This window comes from Leptopilina heterotoma, unplaced genomic scaffold (genome assembly GCF_015476425.1).
Source record: "Leptopilina heterotoma isolate Lh14 unplaced genomic scaffold, ASM1547642v1 Lhet_156, whole genome shotgun sequence".
NCBI classification, from domain to species: Eukaryota; Metazoa; Arthropoda; class Insecta; order Hymenoptera; family Figitidae; genus Leptopilina; species Leptopilina heterotoma.
In genome coordinates, this window is record NW_025110870.1 from 908,003 (window position 1) to 923,565 (window position 15,563).

The following is a 15,563-nucleotide window of genomic DNA, read 5'->3' on the forward strand; positions in this document are numbered from 1 at the left end:
CAAATTTAAAGGATTTGAAATTTGAATTTTTATGAAATTTGAATACCTACTATGGGGCCGTCCATAAATTACGTATGTCACTTTTTTGGAAAATTTGACCACCCACCCCCCTTTGTAAGATTTTTTACATACATTAGCGCCATTTTTTCTACGGTTCGTAAGATTTAGCAGGCCCACCCCTCCCCCCAAAATGTCTTACGTAATTTATGGACGACCCCTATATGAAAAAATAATGGATAATAATTAAATATTTATTTTAAAAAATCTATTTAAGTTCAAAATTATTTTTAGAGTAAACTAAAATATTTTTATGGTTTGGGAAAAAGTCAAAGTTTTGTCTAAAAATCAGGAAACTCTTTCAATCTTTCATGGAATAATTTATTTTCAGAGTTATTATTTATGACCGGGAAAAATAATTTATGACCGGGAATGAACCGGGAAATGACCGTGAATTTTTTTTTACAAAAAAGTGACCACCCTGTGACTAAAAACATTTTGACAGAAATGACACGACTTTTAAAAATTCCGTCAGACCGGAAAGACAGCATATATGCGTTTTGGTGTATAACTTATTTAGAAAGTTAATATTTCTGTTTTATGACTCAGATCTAAAAGTGCATTAAACATGATAGATCTATCAATGCATTGGTTGCAGTATAAATGAACTTTTACGACATTACATGGTCATCTGGTCCTATTGCGTTCTTTTCTCTTTTTATCACCCCTCCAGCTTATTATTAATTTTGATCACCTACAAACCAAAGTGATTGAAGTGAACATAGCATCTGAAATTTAGCATTAATTCTTTATTTTAATTTTCATTTAACGTGAAAAATTCTTCCAGTTTAATTGGCAGTGCATATTAAAATGAATATTTTGACAAAATTCATTCCGTGTCGAAATTAGAAGAGGATTTAGTAAGGTACTCAATAGATTGCCTTCTATTTAGTAATGTATACACATACATTAAAAAGATTGTTTAAATAAATTCAGCAATACTCATTTTACATTTTTGTAACAGATGTAGGTTTGCCAATTAACTTTGTTTTCTAAATATGTTAAGCTTTAAGTGCAGCTGTCAAGATGAAAAAAAAGCTTCTTTATTTTTCAGAAGAAGTGTACTGTCGGCATATATTCAACTGCGTAAAATTAGAAGAGGGACGACCAAGTGGCTCAAAAGAAAAACTACGCGAAAATGGATCTCCAAGAGGAGGAAAATAATGAAATTGTAGGAGCACAGCACTCACATCATACGCACTATATCAACTATGGAAAGCACGGTAAGTTACTAAACTTTTTTTCAACAAATTTTTTTATAAACGATACAGGGTCAAAAAATGCTTTGGTTTTTTCTTTAAATTAACAAGTAGTTTAACATTATTTTTTTTAGAAACTTAACTTTATTTACAGCAGCCATCGTAAACAATTACAGGATTTTGTAAAATTATTCATCATGAGTTGCACTTAGATTAAAAGGACAGTTTTTGGCAAATATGCTACAATAATTTGTTGCAAGATTGCTATGCAAATTTTCGGCAAGTTTTATGAGGGAAACTTGTATAAGAGGCATTTTTATGTTTGTCAACTTTGCAGCAAACTTAATTTGCAAAGTGAATACAAAATGTCATGTTATTTAGCACATGATATAAAGAAATTATTTAGCAATTCTATAACATCTTTACAAAGCTATTCAAAGCATAAAATCGAATTCACTGTTTTATAAAACTTGATAAATTTCTAGATACCCGAAAAAGAACACAAGTCCCTGACGTACATAATGCGAAGTGTTTTAGAGACACTTCTCGTATAGAAAATCCTGAATGTGTATAAGAAAATGTACATTTGGGCTAGATGCAGTGTACAGGGTATGATGTGGCGCTAAGTGTATCAAGATCTTATATCTAGGCTACCTCGGGCTAGCTGTCTAGATTTTTTAGAAGAACAGATCGTTGCTAGCTTTATCATCTTAATGTAATAACAAAGTATGTAGATATTTATAAATTATATTTTATTAAATTTATATTAATATGTATAAAATTCACTGTCATACATAATATTTTAATATCTCTCAGTTAATAATATATTTACTACACATATATTATCTTTAATATTCTATTATATTAATGTCTGAAAAAGAAAATTATTACAAAGCGGATAATTGTCAATTTATAAATAATTAGTTACAATATATTAGGTATTACAAATTTTCAACCACTAAAATAAACATACGTTACAATCAAATAAAATAAACATCTGTTTACTATTGTAAACTTTGAAACATGTACAAAATGCGAAACAATTATTTTCATTAAGACAATGAAATGTATTGGAACCCAATTGATTGAAATAATTTTATAAATTTATTGGAATTAATGAATTCAATTGCTTTTATGGGAGATTACATGCAATGGGATATGCGTGAATTTATGTTAAGTATTGATAAATAAATTGTTAGTTGAAATTTTGAGTACAATATTGAATTATTTTCAAAATTCCTTGCCTATACCTATATTAAATGTAATCCCTCCACTGCATTGCATTATCATTCAAAAAACATTAAAATAATTTACTATTGTTTTATTTTCTGTATGAAAGTATTTATAGTTCCCTGTGGAAAATAATTATTAGTGAATGCGTTTTCAAAGTGTCTACAAATTGAAAACAATTTAAAATTCTATGTCTACATATGTATTCGTATTTATATATATAGAAGTTCATTTATTATAATTATATATTAAATTGTATTACATTAATTTTTTTAATAATTAATATTAATTAAAATTCATATAATTTTATTATTCAAGAAATTAAAGTAATTACAAATTATAAAAAAATTTATCTGTCAGATAGTTTGTCGTTATTTGGGTCCTAAAATAACACGAGTAAGAATGTGCAAATGTAGCATTCAGAGCAAAACACTTGTAAATTGTATTGAATATATACCTAGGGTCTAGCTCATTATAGATGGTCGCTTAAACAATCTTTGAATTAAAAGGTAAGGGTATAGGAACCCTTAAGAGAGAACTGATTCAAAAAATTTTCTCGAATTGAAAACAAGTATCAAAGCGGTAATTTTAAGTAAGACAAAATTGTATTTAGAGTATTTTATAAATTAATTAATTTCAATTTATATTAAACAAGTATCAGTTCTAATTTTTGACCAGCACAATATACAACAGTTATAGCCTGCATTTTCTTGAAAAATTTAAAATACTGTCCAAGAAAAAAATAAAAAGATATCTTCAGAATGTAAAGGATTTCTCAGTAACAAGAACTAAGTAGAAAGCAATAATCCAATAAAATATTGCTTTCTTTTTCCGCAGCTCTCGAGACTTATGGAGACTTCACCACCCCAGGAGGGAACTTTGTAAATAGCCTGCACAAGCTTCTATAGGACCATTTTCCATCTTCGATGCGATTTCAAATCGAAATGGACAAAAGCAGAGCTACATCTCTAAATTTATCACTGTAATACAATTTTCTTGATACAACATCATTATTTATAACGATCAAATTTTTTGTCTTTTCAGTAAATCTTTTATAGCTTTATTGATTATACTAATGAGTGTGATAATAGTGTTCATAAGTACACTAGTATTTTTTTAAAACCATTCAAATAATAGTTGGTTTAATAATAGTCATAGTTGCCGTTTAACTGAATTTTACTTTAGTTGTTGCTATATATTTTCTATACATTTAAATATATCTCCAATAGTTTCAATTGCGGGCAATCATTAATAACTTAATATATGGAAGGTTCGTAAGTTTTTATAAGAGAAAGGTTTTAAACTAAGATTATTTTGATATACCAACAGTGACAATAGGATCAAAAACGTTTACAGTTTGGTAATTTTAATAAAGGTGACGAATTTGCTTCCGGTCGTAAATTTTTTTTAAATTTAGAATTAGAATTATAATTAGTAGAATGTCATAAAGGAGAAAATTTTTTAACTTGACGATTTAAGTTGTATTAACAAGGTAAGAATTTTACATCTTATTTTTAATGCTATAGGTATCTCCGATAATTTTTTGATTTTTAAATTATTTTTTCTTACAAATTTGTAAATTTTAACATTTATATTTTTATAAAGTATTATAAAAGATTCAAGTACTAACATAATTATACTTTTTCAACTTTAGAAAATAGATATATGTCTGTCATTTAAAACCGATATATTTAAAATTATTATACTTAATATTATATTTGTATAAGTACCTTTCTGTAGCTAAAAACAAAATTTTCTCTCTTGGTGGATGTTTGAGATTAAGAACAGGAAGCTCGTAAAGTGACTTGAAGTGTCTCGAAATAATGCTTCTCTTCAAAGAACCAGCAATTTAAAATAAGACAAAAATGAGAGACAAGAGCTTTGCATTAATAATGAGATTGCAAGAAACTTTCATATTTCTCAAAGTTTTGGTTCTCTCAAGAATTTCAATTACAAATCAGTATTTACAAAAGGTGTAAACTGCTGACAAATATCCATGCTAATATTGAATGAAGATTGAACAGATTTTTAAATTTCAGAAATTTAGAAGTAAAAAGTAACTTAAATATGTTACAGTTAACTTAATTTATGATTTTTTTAAATCTATTTCACTTATGTTTATAAATGTTTCTAAATTCACATATAACATTTAATTTCTTTTAGTTATATGATATATTATATAGAACCTTAAGAATTTTAAATAACATTTTTCTAAAATCATGCAAGTTTTAAATAAATCCAGATTTCCCTAAATTATAAATATAAGATTTCAATATTCTTTATGGTAAAGATTTATGAATCTCGATATTCAACTTTTTTTGTTGATTTAGTTTTAAATGGAGGAAAGCAAACATAAACAATCTGAGAGGTTATTCACATAATAACATTTCTGATAAAGTCAACCAATTCTTCTTATTATGTCGGAAGTTATGGCTTTTAAGCACATTTTTCAATAAAAACATTTTTATTAGGGGTAATACGATCACAGGCAAACATCACATCGATTATATAAAAAGCTTTTGTATTCTTTGTCAAAATTGGTCTAAAATCACAAAAGCAACCATTTTTCGAAAGTCTTTTGGGTCACTGATTGCTAGTCTGTCTATTTCAACCCCTAACAAATCTACAAATTTTCGATTTGAGGCATATTTTCTGGATATTTAATTACGGGATGAGTTCATGTCTAGGGGTGTTTTAAAAAAACTAACTAAATAAAAAAGTTAGAAACTTAAGTGAAAATTATACTGTAGTGTTCAGGTAATATTGACCTATAGAAATTTATTATTAGATGAAAGTTTTATAACCAGACAAACATTGCATTCAATATTGTCTGAATATGATAGTGTGATTTTGTCATTAAAATTTTGAGTTAAGTATTTCCTCACATGTGGACGTTTAAACAATTATGCATGCTTATATCAGCTTTGCTACTAAATATTTCTAATCTTGCTAGCAAGGTGAACTCAAGTTTGAGGAAACTTTTAGTGTTGTGTGGTGTGTTTACCCAAACTTAATTTACATATTAAGTTAGGAGAAATTTCATTTCCAGGCATTTCTCAGAAAATTGAACTGGTCCATGATGGTTACTCCCACCTATGTACGTTATAAAGAGTTTATGTTAGGGAGCTAACCCTCTGTCCGACACCTGGGTTCATGCAGACCCCTACGCTCTATATTTTTATTTTAAATAGTTTATAGACTAATTTGAAACTTGTGCTTGAGGTTGCTTCATAAATTGTACGTAGCTATCGATTTACACAAAAATAACCAGCCGAAAAAGTCTATGTCCATAATATTTTATGAATCATAGAAATATAGCAAGGGAACATGAGTCGGGCGGAGGGTTAAACTGTTTCCAGAGTGGATAGCAGTTGAGCCAATGCGCAGACATTTTTTCTTATAAATCTTCTGTAAGTTCAGTGTTACCTGCACAAAAATGTTATGCACAATGCTTGGTATACTTTATTAAGACCATAATCACTATTAATTCTCATAATATGAGAAAAATATGGGACATCATATGTTGTTTTCAAATTAAACGTCCCATATACAGAAAATTTTAATCTATCCTCAAGAAACAAACCATTTTAATATTTTTTAATATATATTGTAATACTTGTGTAAAAAGAATTTAAAATTGAAGACAAAAATCTTATTACAATAAAGAAACTTTAAGATGAGAAAACTTTAAATATCTGCAATCAATACTTTCTTTCGAAGTTTCTAAAGTTATATAGCAATAAGGTGCATTGCCAGCCTCTCAGAGACACTTTGAATCACAATTCAGTACGAAAACGAAGAATTCATAGCTGCTTATAAAGCCTAAAATAAATTCTAACTTTCTTGGGATGTAGTATACATATAATAAATAATATAATTAATAAATAATGGGTCAGTACCAGGGACCGTCTCAAAAGTTTAGTTTCGTTTTAGTTTCTGAGTCGATACGAAACTAAATTAACAAAGCGACTTTAATATCGAGTCGACACGAAACTAAACAAACAAAATAATTTGAGTTTCGTGTCGACTTGAAACTAAATTAAAATCTAAATATTACTTTAGTGTCAACTTGAAACTGAATTAACTGATTAAATTAAGTTTTGTGTCGACTCGAAACAAAAGATTGAAAAATATAATTATTTAGTGTCAATCACAGAAAAATTGTTTCCCTTGATTTACGTAACTCGAGCAACTTAAGTAATTAATGTAACTTACGTAACCAGAGTAAATAACGTAACTAGAGTAACTTACGTAATTAATGGAACTTAAGTATGTTCCGTAACGAGAGTAAATAACATAATTAAATTAACTTACGTAAAAAATTGAACTTACTTAAGTTACGTAACTAGAATGTCTTACGTAATTACTGAAACTCACGTAAGATACGTAATAAGATTATCTTACGTAAGTTGTTATAGTTACGTAAGATACGTAATAAGATTAACTTACGTAAGTTGTTAATTCTTACGTAATTAACTTTAGTTATGTTATTTACTCGGTTTATGTAACATACGTAAGTTACATTAATTACGTAAGTTATTATAGTTACGAAATTTACTCTGGTTATATAACTTACATTAATTACTTGAGTTGATCAAGTTACGTAAGTCAGGGGAAACAATTTTTTTGTGATTGGCACTAAATAATTATGTTTTTCAATCGTTTGTAAACAGTACAAATATTTAAGATTTATTTAATTATTTATTTTGTACAATTATATGTAATCAAATTTTCAGAAATCTTAATTACCTTAAAAATTGTCAATTTTCAGAATAAATTTAAATTTATTTTAAAAATAAAACCTTGAATTCAAGTCCATTCTTGTTTATGTCCATTGTGCACATTAAAAATACCTTCTCTTGTGAATGTGCACTTATCAGTCCATAAAATGTATAGGACTACTTCTTTATGATGAAGAATCCACCTACAAAATTTTCTTCTCAAAGAAAATTCCAGCTGCTAAACCTTACAATAATAATGATCGATATGGATGGATTCCATGCCTTCTTGTAATGCGATTCACTATAGTTTTTAGTGTATTTAATTGACTAACTAATTTTATTTTCTCTAGCCTTCTTGACTTATAGCAACCCTGATGTACATAATAATTAGAAATTTTAAAATCTTCACTTACATCTTAATTTCTTGGTAGCATATACGACCAATGACTTGGTCTCTAACAACACCTGCCCAGATGTTGATTTTAAATCTTCTTCGAAAATTAGACTCTCTGTACACAAAAGGATTTTCGTCACAGTGTTTTTTATGTTCATCGTGCACATTTAAAATACCTTCTCTGGTGAATGTGCACTCATCAGTTTATAAAATGTATAGAACTACTCTTCACGACGAAGAATACACCTGTAAAATTTTCTTCTAAAAAAATTATTATGTTCCAGCTGCTGGACCTTATAAAAATGATATGGATGGATTCCATTCCTTCTTGTAATGCGATTCCCTATTGTTTTTGGAATATTTAATTGCCTTTCCAATTGTCGAGAAGTAGTATTTGGATTTCGCTAGATTTCTTCAAGAACTAGCTCTTCTATTTCTACAAACCTTTCTTCATAATTATTAATACCATCTCTTCTTCGTGGCTCAACATTTCCAGTTTTCCTCAATCGTTGGTTCAGTCTTTGAAGAGTAATAAATGAAGGCATTTTCCCTCTTTGATTTTCGTAAATTTCGCGGTAGCGATCCGCGGCTAATTGCGTATTTCCGTGGCATTCACCTAAGATTAAGTACAGGTCACAGTATTCTTGCCATGATTAAAAAAATTGAATAAATAATTAATAATTATATTAATGTATGATTTTCAACAAAACAATATTTCAACCGTCAACCAGAATAGATGAAACCCTCATCGCAGTCAAATATCGACTAATCTTCAATTTACTTTATTTCAGTATTTTCGTTTTTATGTTTATTAATGTTTTATTTATATATTTACACTACTTTCAGATGATTTATTGCATAAACCTAAAGTTACTAACATTTTTGTCAAGGAAATAAAGATAAAAAATAAAGATTTATAACTACTATCTTCTGTAAAAAAAGGGATTTTAGAAATGTAATGGGTATAAAAACTGTTCCATTTATCAATATTTTTTGCTAACAACTAATAACATTATATTTGGTGAGATAGGTCCTTAACTGAGATCCAACTCTGCTTTATTTATTTTAAAAAGCAAAAGTACAAAACTTCAGCTTTCCAGATACTATAAATATAAATTTTCTGAAAATATGCACTGAGAAAGAAACGTAAATACTATATCTAATTCGTTGGATACTGGAACGTGTACCAATAAATTGGTTAAACTATCCAATTTTATTAGATAATGTATTCAACTAGGTATTCAAGCTAAAAGGTATTATAACTATCTCAAAAATAATGCAACGAAACAGATGGATATATTTTTCAAGAAATAATAGCCCTTCTTAATTAATTGCATCGCGCTCCAGAGTTCAAATAATAGGTTGTATTATCTGACTGTATTTATCCGTGTGCGAAATTTACTTTGCGCACTAATGTTCAATTTATTGTAACTTGTATTAAAGTGCTTTAATTTTATTTTCTGTGAGTGTTTTCCAAAGTATTTTTCTTTTGCTTTAAAATAAAAATATTTATTTGAAGAAAATAGAAAAAAAGAATTTAAGTATAGCTGAAATCTTATCTCTACATATAAGCGAAAACTGTGAGCTAAGAATATACTGTATAACATCGCCAGAGGAATGGCTGAACTTTGGCAAGCCTCGTTACTACAATAATTTCAAGCAATGCAACGGGAATATGACATAATCTTCTATTTAGTACAAAAATTATGTTTTCTTGAATATTCCCATGTGTAAATGTAATACAGAAATTCTTTATTCTAGACTTTGATTCTTTATTGTTTCTAAGCAGATATTTATTCACCCAAATAGCACAACATTTGAGCTTAATGTTGTAACAATATTGCTAACATTGCCTGTTAATGTTCCAAAATATTATAATTACTATAATATAATTATAATAATTTGGAATGTCCAAATAAGTTAAATATTAATAATTTAATTCTCTAATTAAGTCTAATTTTTATAATAAATTTAATTATTCACTATAAAAATGAGACTTAATTTTTTCATTTAATGCATCTTAATCGAAATAGCATCAATTTAGAAGTAGAGTTTTTTCCATTAAATACCAAAATACGCGAACTCTTTTTTTACATTTTGAAAATCATTAATTTCTTCAATTGAGTGATTTGCTTTGTTTGTCTCAAGAAATTTTAAAAATTTTTTTGGTAAATCAGACAGTAGTTTGCGTCTTAAAATACGTAGCAAATAGCAGTCTAACTGATTTTGAGGAACTGAGAAATCAACAGCTTGATTTCTGGTTTCATATATATCTCTTTATAACATTTTCATTATTATCAGTTACAATTTTTAGCTGCTTTCAATATTTATTAAAAAAACTCTTCTGTCATATTGGATAGATTTGTATTCAGTGAGCTCAAATTTTTTTAAATATTTGTACTAAAACATATCAACAAGACGCGGCTTTACGTTTATGGTTAGATTAACGATGCGGTATTCTTTGACCATTGATAAAAATAAGTTCTTTGATATTATCTGTTATTTTTTTATCAATTATCATGCTTCCCACTTTCATAATGTAATTTTGTCTTAAACAACATTTTAAAACAATGTTAAGAAATTGCAAACAAACTGAAATATTTTTTCATCTTTATGACAAAATAATACCAAATTATGAATGTAGTTTTAATGAAAAAAATTATATTTAGAGGATCAAAGCATTTCATTAAACTTATTAAAAATAAATTTGGTTGTGGCTTAGTGAAAATTGTAGAATTTCAAAAGTTAGTTATAAACAATACCTTTTTAAAAGTTTGTTATAAAACATACCATTTTGATGGAAGATCTATAAAAGTGTTGCCCTAAAAAATTTCCAATGATTAACAAACAATTATTTTAAATAATTCGAAAATTTGAGTTAATACATTGGTAAGATAGGCTAGGGCATTCATAAGAATCCGCTTATTAAAAATGCATAATCTTATTTATTTCTAATGTGAAAGATGAATTTTCATATTTTATTTATTATTAAAATCTTATTTAGAGAAATTCAAATTTAATCGTATTTCAAATATAGCCCGCGCACAAAAAAGTTTGCTTGAATACATTTGATCACAGACGAGAATGATGACAGAAGATTTTAAACCAAAATTAGGTGTTACCGTTGGCTAACTGTTTACCCACCTATCTGAAGTGTAAGAGTAGAAGTGCGTTTACGGAGAGGGATTTTGATAATTGTGGGGATTCCACGACGAAAAACAGCAGAAATGTTTGTTCTCCCTCTCGTCGACGCACAGCTAGCTGCTTCTTTACTCTCTTCATCTTCTCCCTCACTTGCTTATGTGTTGTAATATGACACTGTTTGTCATATAATCTTTCTCCTGTTTTTCTTTTTTTAATTTTTTTTTTATTTAAAAAAAACTTCTTTAACTTGTTCCACAATATTGTAATTGAATTATTAAATTCAAATCAATTTTTAATGTTCAAAATACAGCACAGGATCACTGCATTTAGACATCGTATTGATTTTATTATTTAATCAATTAATTTTCAAATCCGTTAGACGGAGGTTGATATTTTTTATTTTAATTGCTTTCTCAATTATTGTATCACTTTATTATATCTCATTTCAACTTGCACACTACAATATAAAATACTAATTGTATTATTTAATTTAATTTCTTTATTCGATTCAAACTAATGTTTCAAGATTTAAAGATTTTCTTTGTACTTCAATTTATTCAACTCACGATTTATTCGATTAAATTTCTTCGACTAATTTTATCTATCAATTTTAATATTTCACTTCGCGACCTTTAACGATATAAATCCACTTCAATTATTTAATTCAATAAATCAACTCTTCTTTTGGGAATAAAATATAAACCTCCGACTTTGCGGAAAATACAAACTCTTCCGATTTTTGTGAGAAACAATATAATAACGCAACTTTGTTGCGGAAGGATCAAATTCAAACTCATTAGTTAAATATTTTTTTGGATGTATTCTAGAACAAAATAGAAAACACTTCCAACAAAAATTAAAACCATCCATCGGTTCTTCTTGAGATATTTTACTTTTTCTGTAAAGTCGCGTAATTTCTCGCATTAGAATATTGCGATGTAAATAAGTATAAGAAATAGATTACAAATTTTTTTTAATACTTATATTAATCTATTTATTATAATATATAATTAATAACTTATAAACATTTTTTAAATGTGAAGACTGTTATATTCAGAAACAGACTTCCGTAATTGCTCCATATATAGTTTGGGTGATTTGATTTAATGTAGTATTTATTGTCTCAAGTTTTTTTTAAATCATAATGGACTGCTTCCATTGTTTGTTCTGAGTAGTAGCCTAAACCCACTTCTTGTCTTAAACAAAAATCTTTGATATGAAGAAAAACAGCGTTGAAGATCGTTGAAGATGGTATTTACTACCCCAAGCATTAAGTGAAGCTTAGGAGGAGCTATGATATCTACTATCAATGTATTCGATTTAGTACTACTACCCTTTATTATTGGGAAATATATGCAAAATTAATGCAAATCTAATATATTTTTTTAAATTTCTTCTGTCATATTAAATCAGCCATTTTTAATTTTTGAAGTCTGGACTCCGTATTGTGATTAGCGACCTCAAAAACACTTTTACGTCAAGTTTTATAAAAATCTATTAAGTTTTGCAATTTTGTTCGCATAGCATGATTTTGCTAAAAAAATTAATTTTGGCGCCATTTTGGGTCCGACATTTTGAAAATTTTTTAATCAGAATACTCCTATCTGATAGGTTATATATTTTTGACGCGACATTTAGAATTTTTGGATGTATTCCATTACAAAAAAAGTTTAAAAAAATAAATAAACAAAAAAATTTCACGTTTTTTAAAATCATGTGTAATTAGTTTATTTATAAATTTACAAAATTGTTTGTTGTGCCATTAGAAATAGCGGTTTGGAGCTAATAAGAAATTACTATTGCAGAATTTTTGTTATAGTTTTTCATTTTATAATATAAAGTCAAAATTTGTGATAAAATTTTATACGCTTCGTCGTTAATGAGTTATGTAAACTTTGACTTATTCATGTTTGGAAAGTAAAAAATTCAACTCGTTTAAAAATGTACCAGTTTGGTCAGTGGTGTTTTCATCTCATTCTTTCAAAAGTTTTCAGATTTTGTGAAAAACAATTGTCTATGATAGAATGTAAAGCTAATTTGTAGCAGAAAAAAATAGTTAGGAGAATTTAATGTACGGCTTTTCGTTGATTACAAAACAAATTATTGTAATTGGTGAAAATTCGATATTTCATTTACATTCATTTTAGTAACCATATATGTTAAATTTTTAAAAGTGGAGTTGTAACTGGTATTTTAAATTTAACTTTTACAATGTGAAATACATTTTTTACAGTATAATTAAATTATCTAATGAAAAAGTAATTTCTCTGTGTACAATTACTCATCGTATTCACTTATAAAAAAAAACTATAAAATTGAAAATATGACTGATACACATCATATTCCCCACAGAGTACTAAAAGTTGCTTATTCATTATTTTCAGATTGGACACCTTTCTAATCGTTTTTTTCGCAACTTGTTGAACAACAATTTTTAAATAAAGTTCAGGTATTTTGTACTCTTCAAAATATGTATGTTACTGTTTGTTGTTACTTTGTTATATAATTGTTTAAATGTTTACAAAAACAATATGTTTTATGCAACTCGGGCGTATTATGGTCACTTTCCCTACCTGTACAGGCGCATTCTAAGTTCCCCCTTAAGTCCAGCGGTTAATAAAGTGCCCATTATTGCCGCAGGGAAATAAAGTTTACTTTATTAACCTGAGAGCGGTCAATAAAGTACTTATTATTATCCTAGAGCCATAATAGTTACTTTACTTAACAGATTGTCTTTAGGTCGCTGATTAAAAATTAAAAGTGTTTTTTTAATAAAATCAAAATTAAAAATTAATTTTTTAATTAATTTAAAATGGCATTGCAGTGCGCATCGTAACTTCCCACAGAATCATCTAAATTAAAAATATCAAAATGGTTTTGTTAAGGGCATCCTGGAGTTTGTTATTGCAAAATTATTAATTATTAAGAATAATAAAAAACCTCCCTTATTTACTTAGGGAATTATGTGAAGAATGTGACGACACACCATGCATTCCAGAGAAAAATGATTTTCAAAGCCTTATGATCACTTTGACCATCAAGAAGGTCGTTTCACACAGTAGACGTACTAACTTAAATATGTGGGATATTAAACGTCCTAAAATAGAAACTTTACTTTTGAATTTAGCTTTCCATTTGACGTTTGAAACCACTATATGCAACGATTTCAATTTATGTAGAAAGTTTCATAAAGTAACATTTGAATAGACTTTTAAAAAACATAAAATTTTTATGGGGGTGTATCAGAACAGGTATTTTTTTCATAAAATATGTAAGTTCTCGTAAATTTTTCTTTTTGTCATTTATGTTCATTTTCGTTTTCTTAAATGTTCTACTAATAAGTATTTTCAGAGTAATTTGAATGATTTTATTTATTTGAATCTCTGTGGAACTTGTTTCCAATAAATTTAAAAATACTACTACTTATGGATAAACTAAAGTGGACATAATTTTGAGGAAATCCTAAAAAATAAAGCTTTTTAGCTTAATCAGAACCAAAGGGATTGTACACAACCAATGACGTGTGTGTCACGTGACGTGTATATCGTGTGACGCTCCAGCATTTTACAAAACTTTCATGGAATATTTACATCTTAGCGCGTCGTACAGTATCCGATTTTGCTTATTGCAGAGTGTATTAAACACTTTTCAACGTTATTTCATGAATTGTTCTTTATGAAATGTGCCTAAAGTTTCTGAGATTACAAAAAAATTTGTTCAAGAATAAAAATAGGCAACAAATTTGCTTGTTGCGTTTGATTAAAACAAAGAGATTGTTTCCTCTAATTAGAGAAGGATAACTGGAAATTATGATACAAATTTATCGAATACAATTAGGATGACATTAGGTTACTTTCTGTTGTATGCTCTGGTTGGTAAAGAGATTTATATGGAATTTTATAAGATGATATTGAAAACAACAGAGTTGTATTACCAATTTTTGCGGACATTAAACTTATAAAGAGAAAGAGATCAACGGGTGGCACTGTATGTAATTGCTATATTTGTCAATTATGAAGAACTACAAAGTCAGGAAATTTCACGAAAGTTGTTCGACCTGAACGAAATAAAATACTGTCCAACATTTCGAATAAATAAATCTTTGATAATTAAACAACTAATAATAATAATCTCAAGTTGAGGTTCTTCTCACAAATGCAATTTGACTTCTCGCCTAGAAAGTCTGTCAAAATGCGTAGAACATTCTGGTCCAACAGTTGAAGAGCAAGTTGCGTCGTTGCTATTGAAAACAAAATCTCTGGAAACAAGAAATAAAAAACAAAGCTCTAATTGAGTAAACCTCGAGATGGTCAGCAACTTTAAGTCACCATTGGTCAAAGCGCAGTTGGAAATTCATTGAAGCAATCACTTTTTACAGCAGAAGACTTTTTAAAAATTTAAAATAGTTTTTATTTGTTAGAATAAAATAAAATAATTGGGATTACTGTGGCTATTCGTATTGCTATTGATGGAGGGTTGGTAGAGAGGTTGATAGAAGTTTTTTGAAAGTATGTTTGTCTATCCAATCTCCTGAAAAAGGGAAGAACTGAGCGGATGGCGTCAACGATATAATGACGGCATTTCTACTGAACGGTTTAAGGATTGTGGGGTTAAGAAGTTGCTTGCATAAGCACTGGCACAGTGTACTCTTAAAAATTATCAGAATATATTGCTGTTGTGGTCTGTCATTAAAATTAATAACTTCGAAGGGACTATCGCAACTGACTTAAAACTCGCAAATATTTTAGTATGTATAATGTCACATAGCAGTTCATATTACATTCACTTGGTGTTATTCGATAAAAGGTAAACTTATAT

At 27.9% G+C, this 15,563-nt stretch overlaps 1 protein-coding gene across 10 annotated transcripts in view; it reads left to right on the forward strand.

Annotated features, from left to right (window-relative positions):
- Nucleotides 1–15,563, forward strand: part of LOC122498645 (KH domain-containing, RNA-binding, signal transduction-associated protein 2-like) — a 114,330-nt gene that overhangs the window by 36,456 nt on the left and 62,311 nt on the right. For 7 of the 10 annotated variants that reach the window (XM_043606480.1, XM_043606482.1, XM_043606481.1 and 4 more), the window contains one exon: nt 1,112–1,280. The exons of 2 other annotated variants lie outside the window; for them this stretch is intronic. In XM_043606480.1, the coding sequence (XP_043462415.1) occupies nt 1,196–1,280 (85 nt within the window). In that variant the 5' untranslated portion in view covers nt 1,112–1,195. The remainder of the gene's footprint in view (nt 1–1,111; nt 1,281–15,563) is intronic. One more of the 10 variants, XM_043606478.1, reaches the window with a different exon arrangement.